A 15,081-nucleotide genomic window follows, 5' to 3' on the forward strand; every position below is an offset into this window, starting at 1 on the left:
GGCCTTAAGCAATTGTAGGGAAATAGAGAAGACCTAGCAGAGAAATCCCATTATACAAGGTAAACGTAACAATGATAACGGTAATCTGGGATTTGTGAGGGGAAGCCTGGAGGAAAGAAACTATAACCATGGAGTTTTTCTGTGGTTCAGCATTTCCTATAAATGCAGTAAGAGTAATCTGTGTGGTTTGCCTACATGTAGCAGAAGCTGACTTTTTAACCAGAGCACGGAATGAGGAAAACAGTCATTTGAAAAAAATAAATGGCCCTTAATGGAACTGTGTAATTGAAAGCCCTAATCTTCTTATCATAGTTGAGGATAAAATCAGAATTATTGTTATCATTTCCAATATTAGCATCATAACTTCTCTGGTTTATAAAAGACCTAAAATATTTCTTTTTATCCAACTTTCTTCTTGGTATATGAACACCTTATTTGGTATTTTTGTACATATTTCTACAGTCTATGGATTTCCTATAACGAAATTGCTTTCTAGAAGAGACCACCCCATCAGAAGTTTCTCATTCCCTCTCCTTCTCTCTCACCATTTTAAAACAAAAGAAGACACACAAAAAATATGCATGATTCAATATGTTTTTTAGCTTCTTATGCTAATAATAAATCACTACAACTTGAGGGTTTTAAACAGTATACATTTATTCTCTTACAGTTCTGAAGGTTAGATGTCTAAAATCAGCTTCACTAGGTCTCCCACAGGTATAGAAGGGCTACCTTCCCTGGGGAGGCTCCAGCGTTTAGGTTGTTCCCTTGCCTTCTCTAGCTTATACAGCCACATCCCTTGAGTTTCTGGGCTCCTGGCAGCTTCCTCCGTCTTTGAAGCTGTTGCTGTAGCATTTCAACTCAGTTGTGAGTAACACTGCCTTCTTCTTCCCTCCTTTGCTTTCATTGAGGGCCTAGGATTATCTCCTGTATCAATACACAATAGGCCCTCAATCACATGTGTAAAGTTCCTTTTGCCTTGAATGCTAAAATCCACAGGTTCCACAGAGAGTAGGACCTGGTTATCTTTGGAGCCATTTTTCAGTCTATTACAATGAATACAGGGTTCAAGAAGTAAAGCTTTGTAATGTATCCCTCCTGTCCCAATCCCAGCCTCCTTCCTTCCATGACTCAACCTTCTTTCTTCCACAAAAGTAACTTTTCCACTTTTTACAAAACAAAAAAGTACCAAATATAACATAAGGATTAAAAATAGGGAGAATGGATTCTAGGAAAATGGCAGTGGTGGCAGCAAAAAATTTTTAATCTCTCTCTCTCTCTCTCTCTCTCTCTCTCAAAAAAGTAAACACTTTTGTGGAAAGTCCTATCCTGACTTTCATAGTTATCACTTCCTGGTGTTTCATCACCTTATTACTAAATGTGAACATATCCTTAGGTATACAGTTTAGTCTTGTCCATTAAAACTTTTATGTGTATACACACACACACACACACACACACATTTTGTTTTCTTATGCAGTACTGAGTACTAAACCCAGGGCTACCCTACCACTGAGCTACATCCCCATTTTTTAGTTTTTATTTTTAGACAGAGTCTCCCTAAATGAGCTTGGCTAGTTTGGAGCTTGCACTCCTCCTGCCTCAGCCTCCAGAGTAGCTGGGATTACAGGCACAAGCCACTATGTCTGGCTTTAAAAAATAAATATGGATGGATTTTCAGGTTTCTATATCTAAATCTACAAGTTTCTCCTTCATTTTTGTTTTATCTACTAAACAAGCCATAGCATTTGACAGTCTAGATTTTGAAGATTTCAGTTCATTGTGTTTTCTGCTTTTTGCATTTTGTACAAATTAGTAACTGGACCCAGAGACTAACTCAGACCCAGATTCTATCCCGATGTCACCTGAAGCTGGTGTGTTGTTCCTTGGGAAGTACATACTGTCTGGGATGTTAGCAGCTGTGGATGTTCATTACCTGAATTCACTGGGGATTGTACAATGGTGATTTGTAATTTTGTAACTGATTTTCATTCAGTTACTGGTGAAATAGTTTAGGAAGAGTAGTACAAATGTTTGATTCTTTTTCCTTCTTTACCAGTTTTCAGAATTTTAAAAATATTGCTTTCTTTTTAATATAATGATAAATACATGTCCAATATATTTAATGGACTTCAATAAATTATAGTCATAACCCTTTTTGAAGTTCAGGTTGTTCCATTTTTGGTCAGTGGAAACCTTTTCAGGTTGGCTTCTGAAATCTTTTTTCGATTGATCTTGTAGTTATAAATAGTATTCGTGCCATTTGGTATGACAAGATGTTTCATATTCATTTTAAAGATTTCCTAAACACAGCCTAGAATCAGATTTTAGGTGTACCCCTGGGTGCTAGGGGTACATTCTGGGTGGGCTGTCCTTGCTAGGTCCTTTCCATGAACAAAGTAGGAATACAGATCCACTAAGTGTGTGTATATGTGTGTGTGTGCACGTACACATCTTAGGGATACTTCATCACCTATTTCTGCTGTAAATGTCACAGGTTTCTAGATTTGCCATATAGTTGCTCTGTTTTATTGTCATTTTATATGCACACTTGGAGAGATTAAAAAAATTTGCTGCTCCTATTGCCAGTTTTCTAGAATCACATCTACCTATTTTTCACCAAAATTTTATGACAAATATCTTTTTCTCTAAATTTAGGGGCAACTCTGTATGTTAATCAAGAGCCCATTTGCCATGTAGTCAGTCAATGTTCTTTAGGACCCTAGTTGATCATGACCCTTAGGTTCACTCTGTTGGGACTCTTCATGAATTAGTGTTGAAATTTTGATACATTAATTCTCTATTAGAAAATGGACCTTTGTTCACATCTTCATCCTTTCCAGCCAATTCTGTTTCATTCCTTTAATGATTGGACAGAGTCACAATGACCTGCCCTTGCCACTCTTCATATAGGCAGTACAACAAACACCAAAGATAGTCAACACCTGTGCTCCACCAAAAAGGTTATCCTGCTGGTTTAGATCTTGTACTAGACTTGACTCTGAATGCACTTGGTGCATTTCTAGCATTCGGACCCATCCTCAATATGAGATTTGGCAACTTTTTAGAATATATTGTCAAGGTTGAGCTATAGTTGCTGAAGACAACACCCAAACAGGATATGGGCATTTTGGAGTCGCTACACCCATGCCCACAAAAATAAATATTTTAACATAGAAAAGGGAAGTGTTTTACTCCAGGTAAGACATAAAAAGAAAATTTCTTTCATAATGTCTCTAAGACTCATTGAATTTTGCAACTGCAGATATAAAGATATTTAGCTATGTTCCCGGAGTAAATGATCTGAACTAGGCACATTCCTTTATGATCCCATTCACAGAATAAAATATTGAACGTTATTAAAGAATTCTATTTTATTGTTCGGTGTTGAAACTTCTTTGGTTGACAACGTATGGACACTTGCACTCTGGTTATTTCTGAAATCTTGTTTCTTTTTAAAAGCATTTGTTTGTTTTATTGTTCAGTTTATTAGTTCTCAGTACCGGCTTGGCAGAATTGCCTAGATCTTTTTAAAAATACCAGTGTCCTGGATTCAATCCCAGTATTTTGATTGAATAGGTCTGGGCCTAGATATCCAAGTTCTTTAACAGCTTACCGATGTTTTGAATGTGCAGTCTCACTTTGTCAGGTTGAGTTCATAAACCAGTGATCCTCATTATTAAGTTTAGCTGGTTTGCATTAGCACAAATACTAGTACTATTTCCTTTGAAGCATAGTTAAAAAGGAACCAGCACTAACAACCAAAGCTAAATAATTACACAAATTAATGCCAGTTCTGTTAAGCCTGGCATCTACATGTAAATTTAGCCCAAAGAACAAAACAGATTAAAGCCACAGAGCCAGAACTTGAACTAGGATCTCTAATGGAGATTAATATTTTCTTCAGCAGTCTGCCAGCTGAATCATGGTCTAATTAAATAGTTCAGATTTAGTGAGTTTGCATTTAAAGTATTAGCAGATCCGAGAATGGGTAAAGCTAAAATGAGTTAGAATCTTTTCTGTAAATGGGAAGTTAAATTATCATAGTAATTTGATTAAATCATTTTTAAATCTCTCAAGCTAAATCACAGCCTTTAAAGAATAGTTTGAAGTCTTAATTGCTGTTTGTGAGCATATCTCTCTGCTATTTGTTCTCGCCTCATTTCCTGTGACATCCTCTAATATATCTCCTGCTGAGCAGAGTAGTGGGAAAGGCAAGGCTCAGGGTGTGGGCTGAGGTGACTGTTGCTGACTTTAAGCATTTTAAGGTTCTCTCATATAGAAAAGGGGAGTCTCTCCTGGATCATTCCAGTACTTAGAGCCAGGACTTGAGGAAGGAGTTTGGAAAGATTTGGAAATAGACATATGAGGAAGAAGTTTCTAATAATTAGTTTTTTTCTCTTGTCAAGTAGAATATTCTACATATACCTGGGAATGTTCTTGCTATGACAGTTGTAGAGAACATTGCTGATGAAGATGGAAGTTTCAATAAAATGAGCTCAGAGGTTAATTGCATCTCATTTTTTTTTTACAAAAGGAAATGGTAATGTCAGTGTTATACATTCCAGCAACATAATTTTTATTCAAAGAAAAACAAGTTTAAGGTGAACTCCGGCACAGTATCAGAGATACCTAACTGGTGGGGCCATTAGTAGCTGAAATGGGGCAATGTTCAACTCCAAAGGGATGATAAATCTATGGCTTTTATTCTTTCTTTGATTCTATTTGGAAAATATTTATTTCATTTTACTTTTACTTTGTCTCTAATGAATGTAATTCTCATCTTCCCCCTCCATCTGTCATCCTGTTTTTCCATGTAAATGGCTAACCTACAGTCCCAGGACAGGTTAGATAAATTCATTTAATCTGCATTCCCTTATGTACAAGGTGTTTACTGCCTTTTATATACCTAGAGATTGAGTATGTCTGTGCCCTGTCCCGATTTTTCTTTCTGGCGGCATTTAAGTACAAAAATAGAAAAAAAAAAAAAGAAAAAATATATGAGAGTACATGTCTTCACACCTCCATGACTGTACTTTCATTGCTGACTTTACGGACACTTAGGGACTTCAGAACCCATCCATACTGGCTTCTCAAAGAGGACACTAAGGGAGGTGGATGAGCTTGCCATATGGATAGGAGCCAGACTGGAGAAAAGCCTAGGTGTACTGTTGGTGAGGTCCCCAGACTTGGTTCAATGCTCTTCTACACTTTGAAGGATTTCATTTTTTTATCTGTCTGTTTACTTTACTCTACCAAGCAGAAATTATATCTTGAGCAGTAAGTAGTGAAAACAACTATATTCCATATTATTAAAATTCTTTTACAGAAATATGTCATTAATTGTTATGCGAACAGGGACCAATTCACCAATTATGTGGTGAAATGATTCAAAATGACAGCACTGACGAAAAACAACGAACAAAATGCACAGAAGTTGAAAAAAAACCACATGTTACCTCTTATAGCCATCTTTCTTTTAATGACTTTGCCTGTTTCTTTTTTATTATATGTTTAGCCACTTGATTTTAAATTATGTTTCCTCTCTTTTCGTTCCGTTTTTGCCTATAATTGAATTGTATGAAAGATTGGGCTAACTACATATATCTTAGAGCTCAGCGTTCTCAGAGAACTAGAATTATTAAACATGAAGAATCCCCCAAAGACTCCATTATGTGTAATTAACAGATAAACTGTCATCAGAATCAATAAAACGTGCTAAATGATTCAAACATGTATATAATTAAGTGTCTGTTTTAGCGCTTGAGCTGTAACTTTTATTTTTCCCCCCACATCTCACATTTCTCCCAAGAAGAATTGTGGCAACCTTGTTAACCCTTTCTTTGCCCGATTGAATTAGATTTTCAAATTAGTCAGCTCAGGGGCAAAGTTCACCTTCACAAATGTGAAAAAAAAAATTTCACAACTCAGTAACCTAAAGACACCATTTGTTTTTCAGCAGGAAGATGGGGAGTATGTAAGGATGCTTTAATGAACTGTTACTAGTACATTAGAAATCCTGAAAGGAAAAAGAATTTATTGTGATTGCGATATAGTGCTAGATTCAATGTATTCACATGGAGTTGTTAATTAAGATCTTAGTCATCAACTTTTTCCCCTCTGGGAAATATGAGCTTTTTACAGACAAGATCGAGATTTTAAACAACTTCATCTCAGATGGCACTTAGAATAACACTTTGAATAGATGACCTCCCACCATTTTTTGTTGAATGAATGAATAGCTGAATAAGACAACGAATAAAATAGCTGAGATTGTAATCTGTTAATAGGAAATTTTGTCTTATTCAGTCTTAAGAGGTTAAAAAAACAAAAACAAAATCACAGACAAGATTAACTAATAATCTTTTAGAATCATCCCCATATTCTATTCTAGTGTAGAAAATTACTGTAGTAAAATTTAGGAAAAGAAAACATATTTTTAGATATGTGAGACTCTGAACAAATCACAGCTTTGACTTTAGAGAAGTATAAGAGTACAATTTGTTAGTATTTTGTTGAGAATTTTTGTATTGATGCTCACCAGGGATATTGGTATATATTTTTCCTTGTGTCCTTGTTTGGTTCTAGTGTCTATTTAACTTTTTATAATTTTAAGCTGCAAAGGCTTATTATTCACATGATTATTTGTATGTTTTGCTTCCTTGCACAGACTCCATGCACATAGAAGATGTGGAAGCCGTTCAGAAGCTTCAGGATGTCTTACATGAGGCCCTGCAGGATTATGAGGCTGGCCAGCACATGGAAGACCCTCGCCGAGCTGGCAAGATGCTAATGACGCTCCCGCTCTTGAGGCAGACGTCCACCAAGGCTGTGCAGCATTTCTACAACATCAAACTGGAAGGCAAAGTCCCCATGCACAAACTTTTTTTGGAAATGCTGGAGGCCAAGGTCTGACTAAAAGCTTCCTGGGCCTTCCCATCCTGCACGTTGAAAAAGGGAAAATCAACCCGAGAGTGATGTCGAAGAAACTTAGAATTTAGTTACCAACATCAGAAACCAACACAGACTGCACTGATATTTTAGCAGCAAGACTTTGAAGCAGCTTTCAGATTCCTCCATATCTTCCGGATGCATTTCTTTCTACTTTTATCTCTCATCCCTTCACTCTCTTTTCTTTCTTTCTTTTTTTCCTTTTCATATCTCTTCCTCTTTATGTTTTTCTCCCTCCCTTCTTTCCCCTGTCTCTCATTTCTTGACTTCCTTCATTACTGATTCTTTCTCTCCCTCATTTCCTTCCTTCCTCATCATTTCTTCTCCTGCTTCCTCTCTTTTCTCATCCTCTTGTTTTATTCTACAATTTAAATAGCTCTAATCATAAGGAAAATTTCCTGCCTTCCTCCTCCCCTATCACCTCCTCTCCTTCTTTCTTTTCTCATTTCCTCTCCTCTCTTTTCCTTCCTTCTGCTGCTAAACTTTTAAAAAGAGGTCTCTAACTGAAGAGAGATGGAAGCCAGCCCTGCCAAAGGATGGGGATCCATAATATGGATACCAGTGACTTATTGTGAACCATAATGTCCCCAGTGACTAAGGAATCAAAGCGAGAGAACCAACATACCTAAAAGTACAGTGCAACAGAAGCGAATTGACTGAGTGCAGTATTAGATTTCATGGGAGCAGCCTCTAATTAGACAACTGAAGCAACGTGGCATCGGCTGCTTCTTATCATTGCTTTTCCATCTAGATCAGTTACAGCCATTTGATTCCTTAATTGTTTTTTCAAGTCTTCCAGGTATTTGTTAGTTTAGCTACTATGTAACTTTTTCAGGGAATAGTTTAAGCTTTATTCATTCATGCAATACTAAAGAGGAATAAGAATACTGCAATTTTGTGCTGGCTTTGAACAATTATGAACAATAATGAAGGACAAATGAATCCTGAAGGAAGATTTTTAAAAATGTTTTGTTTCTTCTTACAAATGGAGATTTTTTTGTACCAGCTTTACCACTTTTCAGCCATTTATTAATATGGGAATTTAACTTACTCAAGCAATAGTTGAAGGGAAGGTGCATATTATCACGGATGCAATTTATGTTGTGTGCCAGTCTGGTCCCAAACATCAATTTCTTAACATGAGCTCCAGTTTACCTAAATGTTCACTGACACCAAGGATTAGATTACACCTACAGTGACTCTGAGTAGTCACATATATAAGCATTGCACATGGAATACAGATCTGTAGAATTGTCACGATCACACTCTCTGCCTGGGAGGTAAAGTTGCCATAGGATTTCTAGCTGCCCTGGTGGTTAGGAATGAGATACTGCCTGTTTGCGAAGTTACAGACCTTGTCTTAGAAGGAGCTGTGAGCCAGTATTCATTTAAGTGGCAATAAGGCAGATGTCAGAATTTAAAAAATATATATATCTCAATCATAAAAAAAAATCATCAAAGACAGCAGACACCTGACCAAATTCTAAAACCCAATCCATACGAGTTTATTCATTTAGGAATGTTCATTTGTATTAATCTGCAGTTTTTACCAAGAGCTAAGCCAATATATGTGCTTTTCAACCAGTATTGTCACAGCATGAAAGTCAGTCAGGTTCCAGACTGTTAAGAGGTGTAATCTAATGAAAAAATCAATTAGATGCCCCCGAAATCCACAGTCGCCGAATAACCAATAAACAGTAACCTCCATCAAATGCTATACCAATGGACCAGTGTTAGTAGCTGCTCCCTGTACTATGTGAACAGTCTTATTCTATGTACACAGATGTAATTAAAATTGTAATCCTAACAAACAAAAGAAATGTAGTTCAGCTTTTCAATGTTTCATGTTTGCTGTGCTTTTCTGAATTTTATGTTGCATTCAAAGACTGTCGTCTTGTTCTTGTGGTGTTAGGATTCTTGTGGTGTGTGCTTTTAGACACAGGGTAGAATTAGAGACAATATTGGATGTACAATTCCTCAGGAGACTACAGTAGTATATTCTATTCCTTACCAGTAATAAGGTTCTTCCTAATAATAACTAAGAGATTGAAACTCCAAACAAGTATTCATTATGAACAGATACACATCAAAATCATAATAATATTTTCAAAACAAGGAATAATTTCTCTAATGGTTTATTATAGAATACCAATGTATAGCTTAGAAATAAAACTTTGAATATTTCAAGAATATAGATAAGTCTAATTTTTAAATGCTGTATATATGGCTTTCACTCAATCATCTCTCAGATGTTGTTATTAACTCGCTCTGTGTTGTTGCGAAACTTTTTGGTGCGGACTCGTTTCCAAAACTATTGCTACTTTGTGTGCTTTAAACAAAATACCTTGGGTTGATATTTCATCAACCCAGTGCTAGGAATACTGTGTATCTATCATTAGCTATATGGGACTATATTGTAGATTGTGGTTTCTCAGTAGAGAAGTGACTGTAGTGTGATTCTAGATAAATCATCATTAGCAATTCATTCAGATGGTCAATAACTTGAAATTTATAGCTGTGATAGGAGTTCAGAAATTGGCACATCCCTTTAAAAATGAATAACAACAGAAAATACAACTCCTGGGAAAAAAGGTGCTGATTCTATAAGATTATTTATATATGTAAGTGTTTAAAAAGATTATTTTCCAGAAAGTTTGTGCAGGGTTTAAGTTGCTACTATTCAATTACACAATATATAAATATAATATATACAATATATACATCGTTTTCACTGTATCACATTAAAGTACTTGGGCTTCAGAAGTAAGAGCCAACCAACTGAAAACATGAGATGGAGATACACTAAAAGAATGAAATACAATTTTTAGTTTTCAGTTTGTCTCTCAGCATCACAAAAGAACAAGTATTTCACAAATAGAAAAAAAAATTTTGAAAAATTAAAATGTAGATCTAAAAGAACTGCACGGGCTTTAGGGTAAATACTCATCTTAAAATCTTGCTTGAGGAAGGTTTTTCAAGTGTCAAGCAAGACCATTTACTTAATGTGAAGTTTTGGAAAGTTTTTAAGGTGTATGTTTTAGCCATATGATTTCAATTTTTATTTTGCTTCTTTTAGGTTTGTTCTTATTTAAAGCAATATGATTGTGTGACTCCTTGTAGTTACACTCGTGTTTCAATCAGATCAGATTGTTGTATTTATTCCACTATTTTGCATTTAAATGATAACATAAAAGATATAAAAAATTTAAAACTGCTATTTTTCTTATAGAAGAGAAAATGGGTGTTGGTGATTGTATTTTAATTATTTAAGCGTCTCTGTTTACCTGCCTAGGAAAACATTTTATGGCAGTCTTATGTGCAAAGATCGTAAAAGGACAAAAAAATTTAAACTGCTTATAATAATCCAGGAGTTGCATTATAGCCAGTAGTAAAAATAATAATAATGATAATAATAATAATAATACTAATAAAACCATGTCTATAGCTGTAGATGGGCTTCACATCTGTAAAGCAATCAATTGTATATTTTTGTGATGTGTACCATACTCTGTGCTCCAGCAAATGTCCATTTGTGTAAATGTATTTATTTTATATTGTATATATTGTTAAATGCAAAAAGGAGATATGATTCTGTAACTCCAATCAGTTCAGATGTGTAACTCAAATTATTATGCCTTTCAGGATGATGGTAGAGCAATATTAAACAAGCTTCCACTTTTGACTGCTCTTTTGTATTTTGTTTCTTTTTTCCCCTCACTACAGAACAAAATCAATAAACACTGCCCTTTGTTGCTTCCATTCAAAGAGTTTCTCTGAGTACCTGTTCCCGAAAAATAAAGTAGGAGTTTAAATAAGAGCTATATAAAGGCTTGTCAGAATGAATTCTAGGGTGCCAAGAGACATTTTGCATATTTAAGAGTATGCAAAGTGTCTCATGGCACATTAGAATTCATTCTGACAAGCCTTTATATAGCTCTTATTTAATCTTAAAGCATCTCCACATCATCCTGCATTACTCGAAATCATTGCCTCTATGTCAATGTCATAACAGAAAACTTTCCCCCTATTTTAAGATCATATTAAGACCTGCTAGAGATACCTATTATTTCCCTCTATCAACAATTAAATCAGGTGCCTGCGTTTGCACGGGAGCTCCTCAGCCAGCTGCAGGCTTTGTGGAGCAATGCTGGAGTTACTGACCAGCTTTCCTGAATGGGAAGCCCGCAGTGGAGCTTATACAGGTTGGTGCGAATTGAGGAAGGGGGGAAGCTGTCTTTAGATTCAAGAGGGGTAAACAGCCCTGCTGACAGCAAATGGCTTCCCCTTGCCTTTTACACTCAGAGAGGTTACAGCCCTGGCTGCTCAGGGTCAAGTTGCAGCTTCCACTGGAGCCTCCTGGAGCCATCACCGAAGTGCTAATATGTGCTTTCTTGGCTTCTCTGCAATCTTGAGAGCGTTTTGTCATTGTGTTTGCCCACCGTATTTCTCACCTTTCAGAGGTGGCTGGTTCTCTAGAGGGACAGCTGATGACACAAAGGCCACTCTGCTGCCACGGTTATAGGAGCATGAGATTACCTAAATCACTCCATGGGCTCACTAGCCAGATAGCTCAGTCTTTTCCTGTTATAATGTTCTTTGGGTGGCCACTGCTCAACATAGAATCTGATGTGTTTTACTTTTGGTATTTTCAGAGTATTTGGGTGGAACTGAAACAGTGTGAGATACAAACCTAACAAGAAAACTTGCATCTGCAGTCTAATGAGATCCTCATTTAAAAATCACACACAAACACACACACACACTTTTAAGGAGTCAGATATCATAATTCTCTTGCTTTTTTATAATTTGGAATTATTATAAGAACTTTTTTGGTACTGACATTTATCATGAATGCCTCCAGTGTAATAGAAAATAAAAGGAAGACTGTGCATTTTTGCGCCTTTTTTTTTTTCATATAAACAAGTAGCTCTGACAAATGGATTACTTATTATTTTTAGAAATCACTTTTATTTTCACCAGTTGTTTATATGTTATTTTTTTAAAATCAGTGGTTCCCAAGGTAGTCTAGATAATGAAATAATCTAGGGACTCTTAAAAATTCGTGATCCTCAATATCTTACCCACAAGGATGGTGGTTTCATTGGTCTGAGATGTGGGCTTTGGAATGTTTGGAAAATTTCTTCAAGTAATTCTAATGTGCAAGACAAAATGAGAAATGATTGCTTTACTTTTTTTTTTTTTTTTTTGTGTGTGTGTGTGTGTGTGTGTGTTGGGGGGATACCCAGGGATTGAACTCAGGGACACTTGATCACTGAGTCACATCCCCAGCTCTATTTTGTATTTTATTTAGAGACAAGGTCTCACTGAGTTGCTTAGAACATGGCTTTTTGCTGAGACTGGCTTTGAACTTGCAATCCTCCTACCTCAGCCTCCTGAGCCTCTGGGATTCTAAGTATGCACTATTGCACCCGGCCTTGCTTTACCTTTTATACCTTTCTCAAGCCACAAGTTTTTTGTTTTGTTTTTAATAATTTTCATACATTTACTTTAAAGTTTTGATAGAATTTCTTTTCTTTTTCTTTTTTTTGGGGGTGGGGGTGGGGGTGGGGGGCGGTTACCTGGAATTGAACTCAAGGGCACTTGACCACACCCCTAGCCCTATTTTTTGTATTTTATTTAAAGACAAGGTCTCAGTTATTTAGGGCCTTGATTTTTTGGCTAAGGCTGGCCTTGAGTCCTCTGAGCCACTGGGATTACGGGAGTGCACCACCATGCCCAGACTACAATTTCTTTTAAATCAAGACAAAAAGATAATTTTTAAAAAATAATTCAGAAAGCCAATAAAATCTATTTCCAATGTTTTAAGCTTCCCTTTCTCCACTGCTACTTCTGCCCTTCCCATGGCCATTCTTCCCCCAAACACACAGAGAACACATTTTATTTGATGACTCTTAAGCCACATCTTCTGATGATAAAAATATATAAAAATGGAGATAGCTGCTCAAAAGTTTGTATGCAGAATATCTCACATTTTTTTTTTATTTTTAAAACCTCATTTTGGATTTTAAAGCACTTTAAATTTAATTTGAATGTGGTTCAAAATACCTATTTTTTTCCCCTACTGAAAAACAAAGAACAATAAATTTAGAAATTTTGATTTCTTGGAGTAACTTCTCTTAGCTATATTTTCTAAGTTATTGACTTTTTTGGGACTGCAAAAACTTTAGGTACCCTTTGGTTATTTAACAATTCAATCTATGATTAACCTATGAAAGAAAAAAAAAGATAACACTTAAGAGTTTTTGTTTCATTCACAATGGTTTACAAAGCGAATGGCTATGTCCATAGTCCCATAGGTAGGGAGTATTTATGTTGATGTGCCTGGCCCCCTCCAATCTCTTAAGTCTAGCTTCCATGCCCCTTGGTAGTGTGGAGAAAACAAAATGAAACAAGTAGTGGTAGATTGATTGTGTAGTGCATCTTATTATAAAACAAAATAGAAAAGAAAGGAATTTCAAAATATAATCCTCCTTTCCCAGGAGTATTTATCTTGTTCTCCATGAAGTTAAAGGTCTGAAATAATGTGCCCATCAGGGGCTCAATGTTGCATGTCCATGCCAGTTGGTCCAAGGGCTTGTTATGATGGTAATGACCTCCTGAAACGTGAGCTTGGATTGCAACAATACAATTGCTACCAGCTCACCCGCTGGGAGAAATATTTTATTATTGTCAAATATCCTCCATAGAGATTTGTTTTGCCTGTTCCTGTTTAAATTAAATTCAAAGCAGAACTGCATTACTATTTCTCTGGAGTATATTTCAGATAAACAACTAGTCTCAAAATTTAGGATTCCTGACTAGTTCAAATTTGTTTATTACCAGAAAAATTACAATAGGTGACACCATAGCTGCAGGAATATTAAGATTGCAGCCACACGAGGGATTTACATACTGAGTCCATGGCCTAAAAGCAAGTACTCTCTTTTTCATTACAGATGCCAGCCAGATTAATTAACTGTTTCATCAGTTGTGCAAACTTAACAAAAAGGTGTGTGTAAGTGGGGGAGTCAATAAACTAATGAATTGCCGTAACTGTTAACAGAATTGGGGATGTGGAAAAAAAACTTTGTACCAAGTCATAAATGTTTTTATCTCTAAAAATCATAAACCAAATGTGCATGTTAAAAAAAAATTCTTTTAACAGCAGCAGAGTAGATAGTAAAAAAAGTCCATAGCATGAATGAAAATAGTATTTGAGCATAATTTTGAAATATAGTTTTAAAGAATAATTGAAAAAATGTGTTGGATTCTTTGGAATTATTTGAATAATTTTTCCAGAGGCTCTATATTGCACCTTTGACAAAGAAATCTGGAATAGTGAAACTTTAGTCAATACAAATTTTGTTGCAAGCAATCAAATTAGAACTGAAACTTATTCTATCAAAAAGGAAAAGAAGAAGAGGGTTAAAAAAAAAACAAAACCCTCTTACCTTTAATAAAAATACTGGTGGCTGTGTGTCTCCTAAAGGGCCAAACTTTGTAGAACTCTTTTAGGAAATGCAAGCAAATTTAGGTGGAATGGTACAAGAGCCTAACAAGAAAACAAACATTTCAGATTGGCAGAAACATTAAACCACATTATTCACAGTCCAATCTGCCATGCTTTGTGGAATTTCATAGTATTTTTGGGAACTGCTTATTAAAACAACACAAAAACACTGAAGTCAAAAGAGCAATTTCCAAAATAAGGTCTGTGGCACATAAAAGTTGGCTTTTTCCATTAAAATATGTGATTTTATATCACAAATGGAAAACACTAATGGTTAATGTGAAAAAGTTGTTGTGTAAATGCTTTTAAAATAATCTGAGTTCTTTATCTCTGCAACAGTTATATCTTGTCTCATTTTTCCTTTTGTGAACAAAATGAATGGAAGAGTCCTAATCTATCAACTTTATTCATGTTTATAAATCACAAAAAGATAGCCTGTAAATTTTTCAGTGTACATGTAGGAAAATAAACTCTCCACAGAAACAGGTAGGTAATTGACAGTGATTTCTGGGATGGATAATGAGTAAATAGATGTTTAGGTATGAGGATATTTTTACACATAGAAAATTCTGTGGTACATGACTTGATTTGATTTAGTAAGATTTGGTGGTGCTCCAACA

General features: G+C 35.6%; 1 protein-coding gene across 14 annotated transcripts in view; it reads left to right on the forward strand.

Annotated features, from left to right (window-relative positions):
• Esrrg (estrogen related receptor gamma) overlaps nucleotides 1-10,716 on the forward strand; it is a 600,595-nt gene extending 589,879 nt beyond the window's left edge. For 13 of the 14 annotated variants that reach the window (XM_071600071.1, XM_071600070.1, XM_071600072.1 and 10 more), the window contains one exon: nucleotides 6,671-10,716. In XM_071600071.1, the coding sequence (XP_071456172.1) occupies nucleotides 6,671-6,915 (245 nt within the window). In that variant the 3' untranslated portion in view covers nucleotides 6,916-10,716. The remainder of the gene's footprint in view (nucleotides 1-6,670) is intronic. The other variant, XR_011703969.1, reaches the window with a different exon arrangement.
• Nucleotides 10,717-15,081: the final 4,365 nt, after the last annotated feature.

The sequence above is a fragment of the Marmota flaviventris genome, chromosome 12 (genome assembly GCF_047511675.1).
Source record: "Marmota flaviventris isolate mMarFla1 chromosome 12, mMarFla1.hap1, whole genome shotgun sequence".
Lineage (NCBI taxonomy): Eukaryota > Metazoa > Chordata > Mammalia > Rodentia > Sciuridae > Marmota > Marmota flaviventris.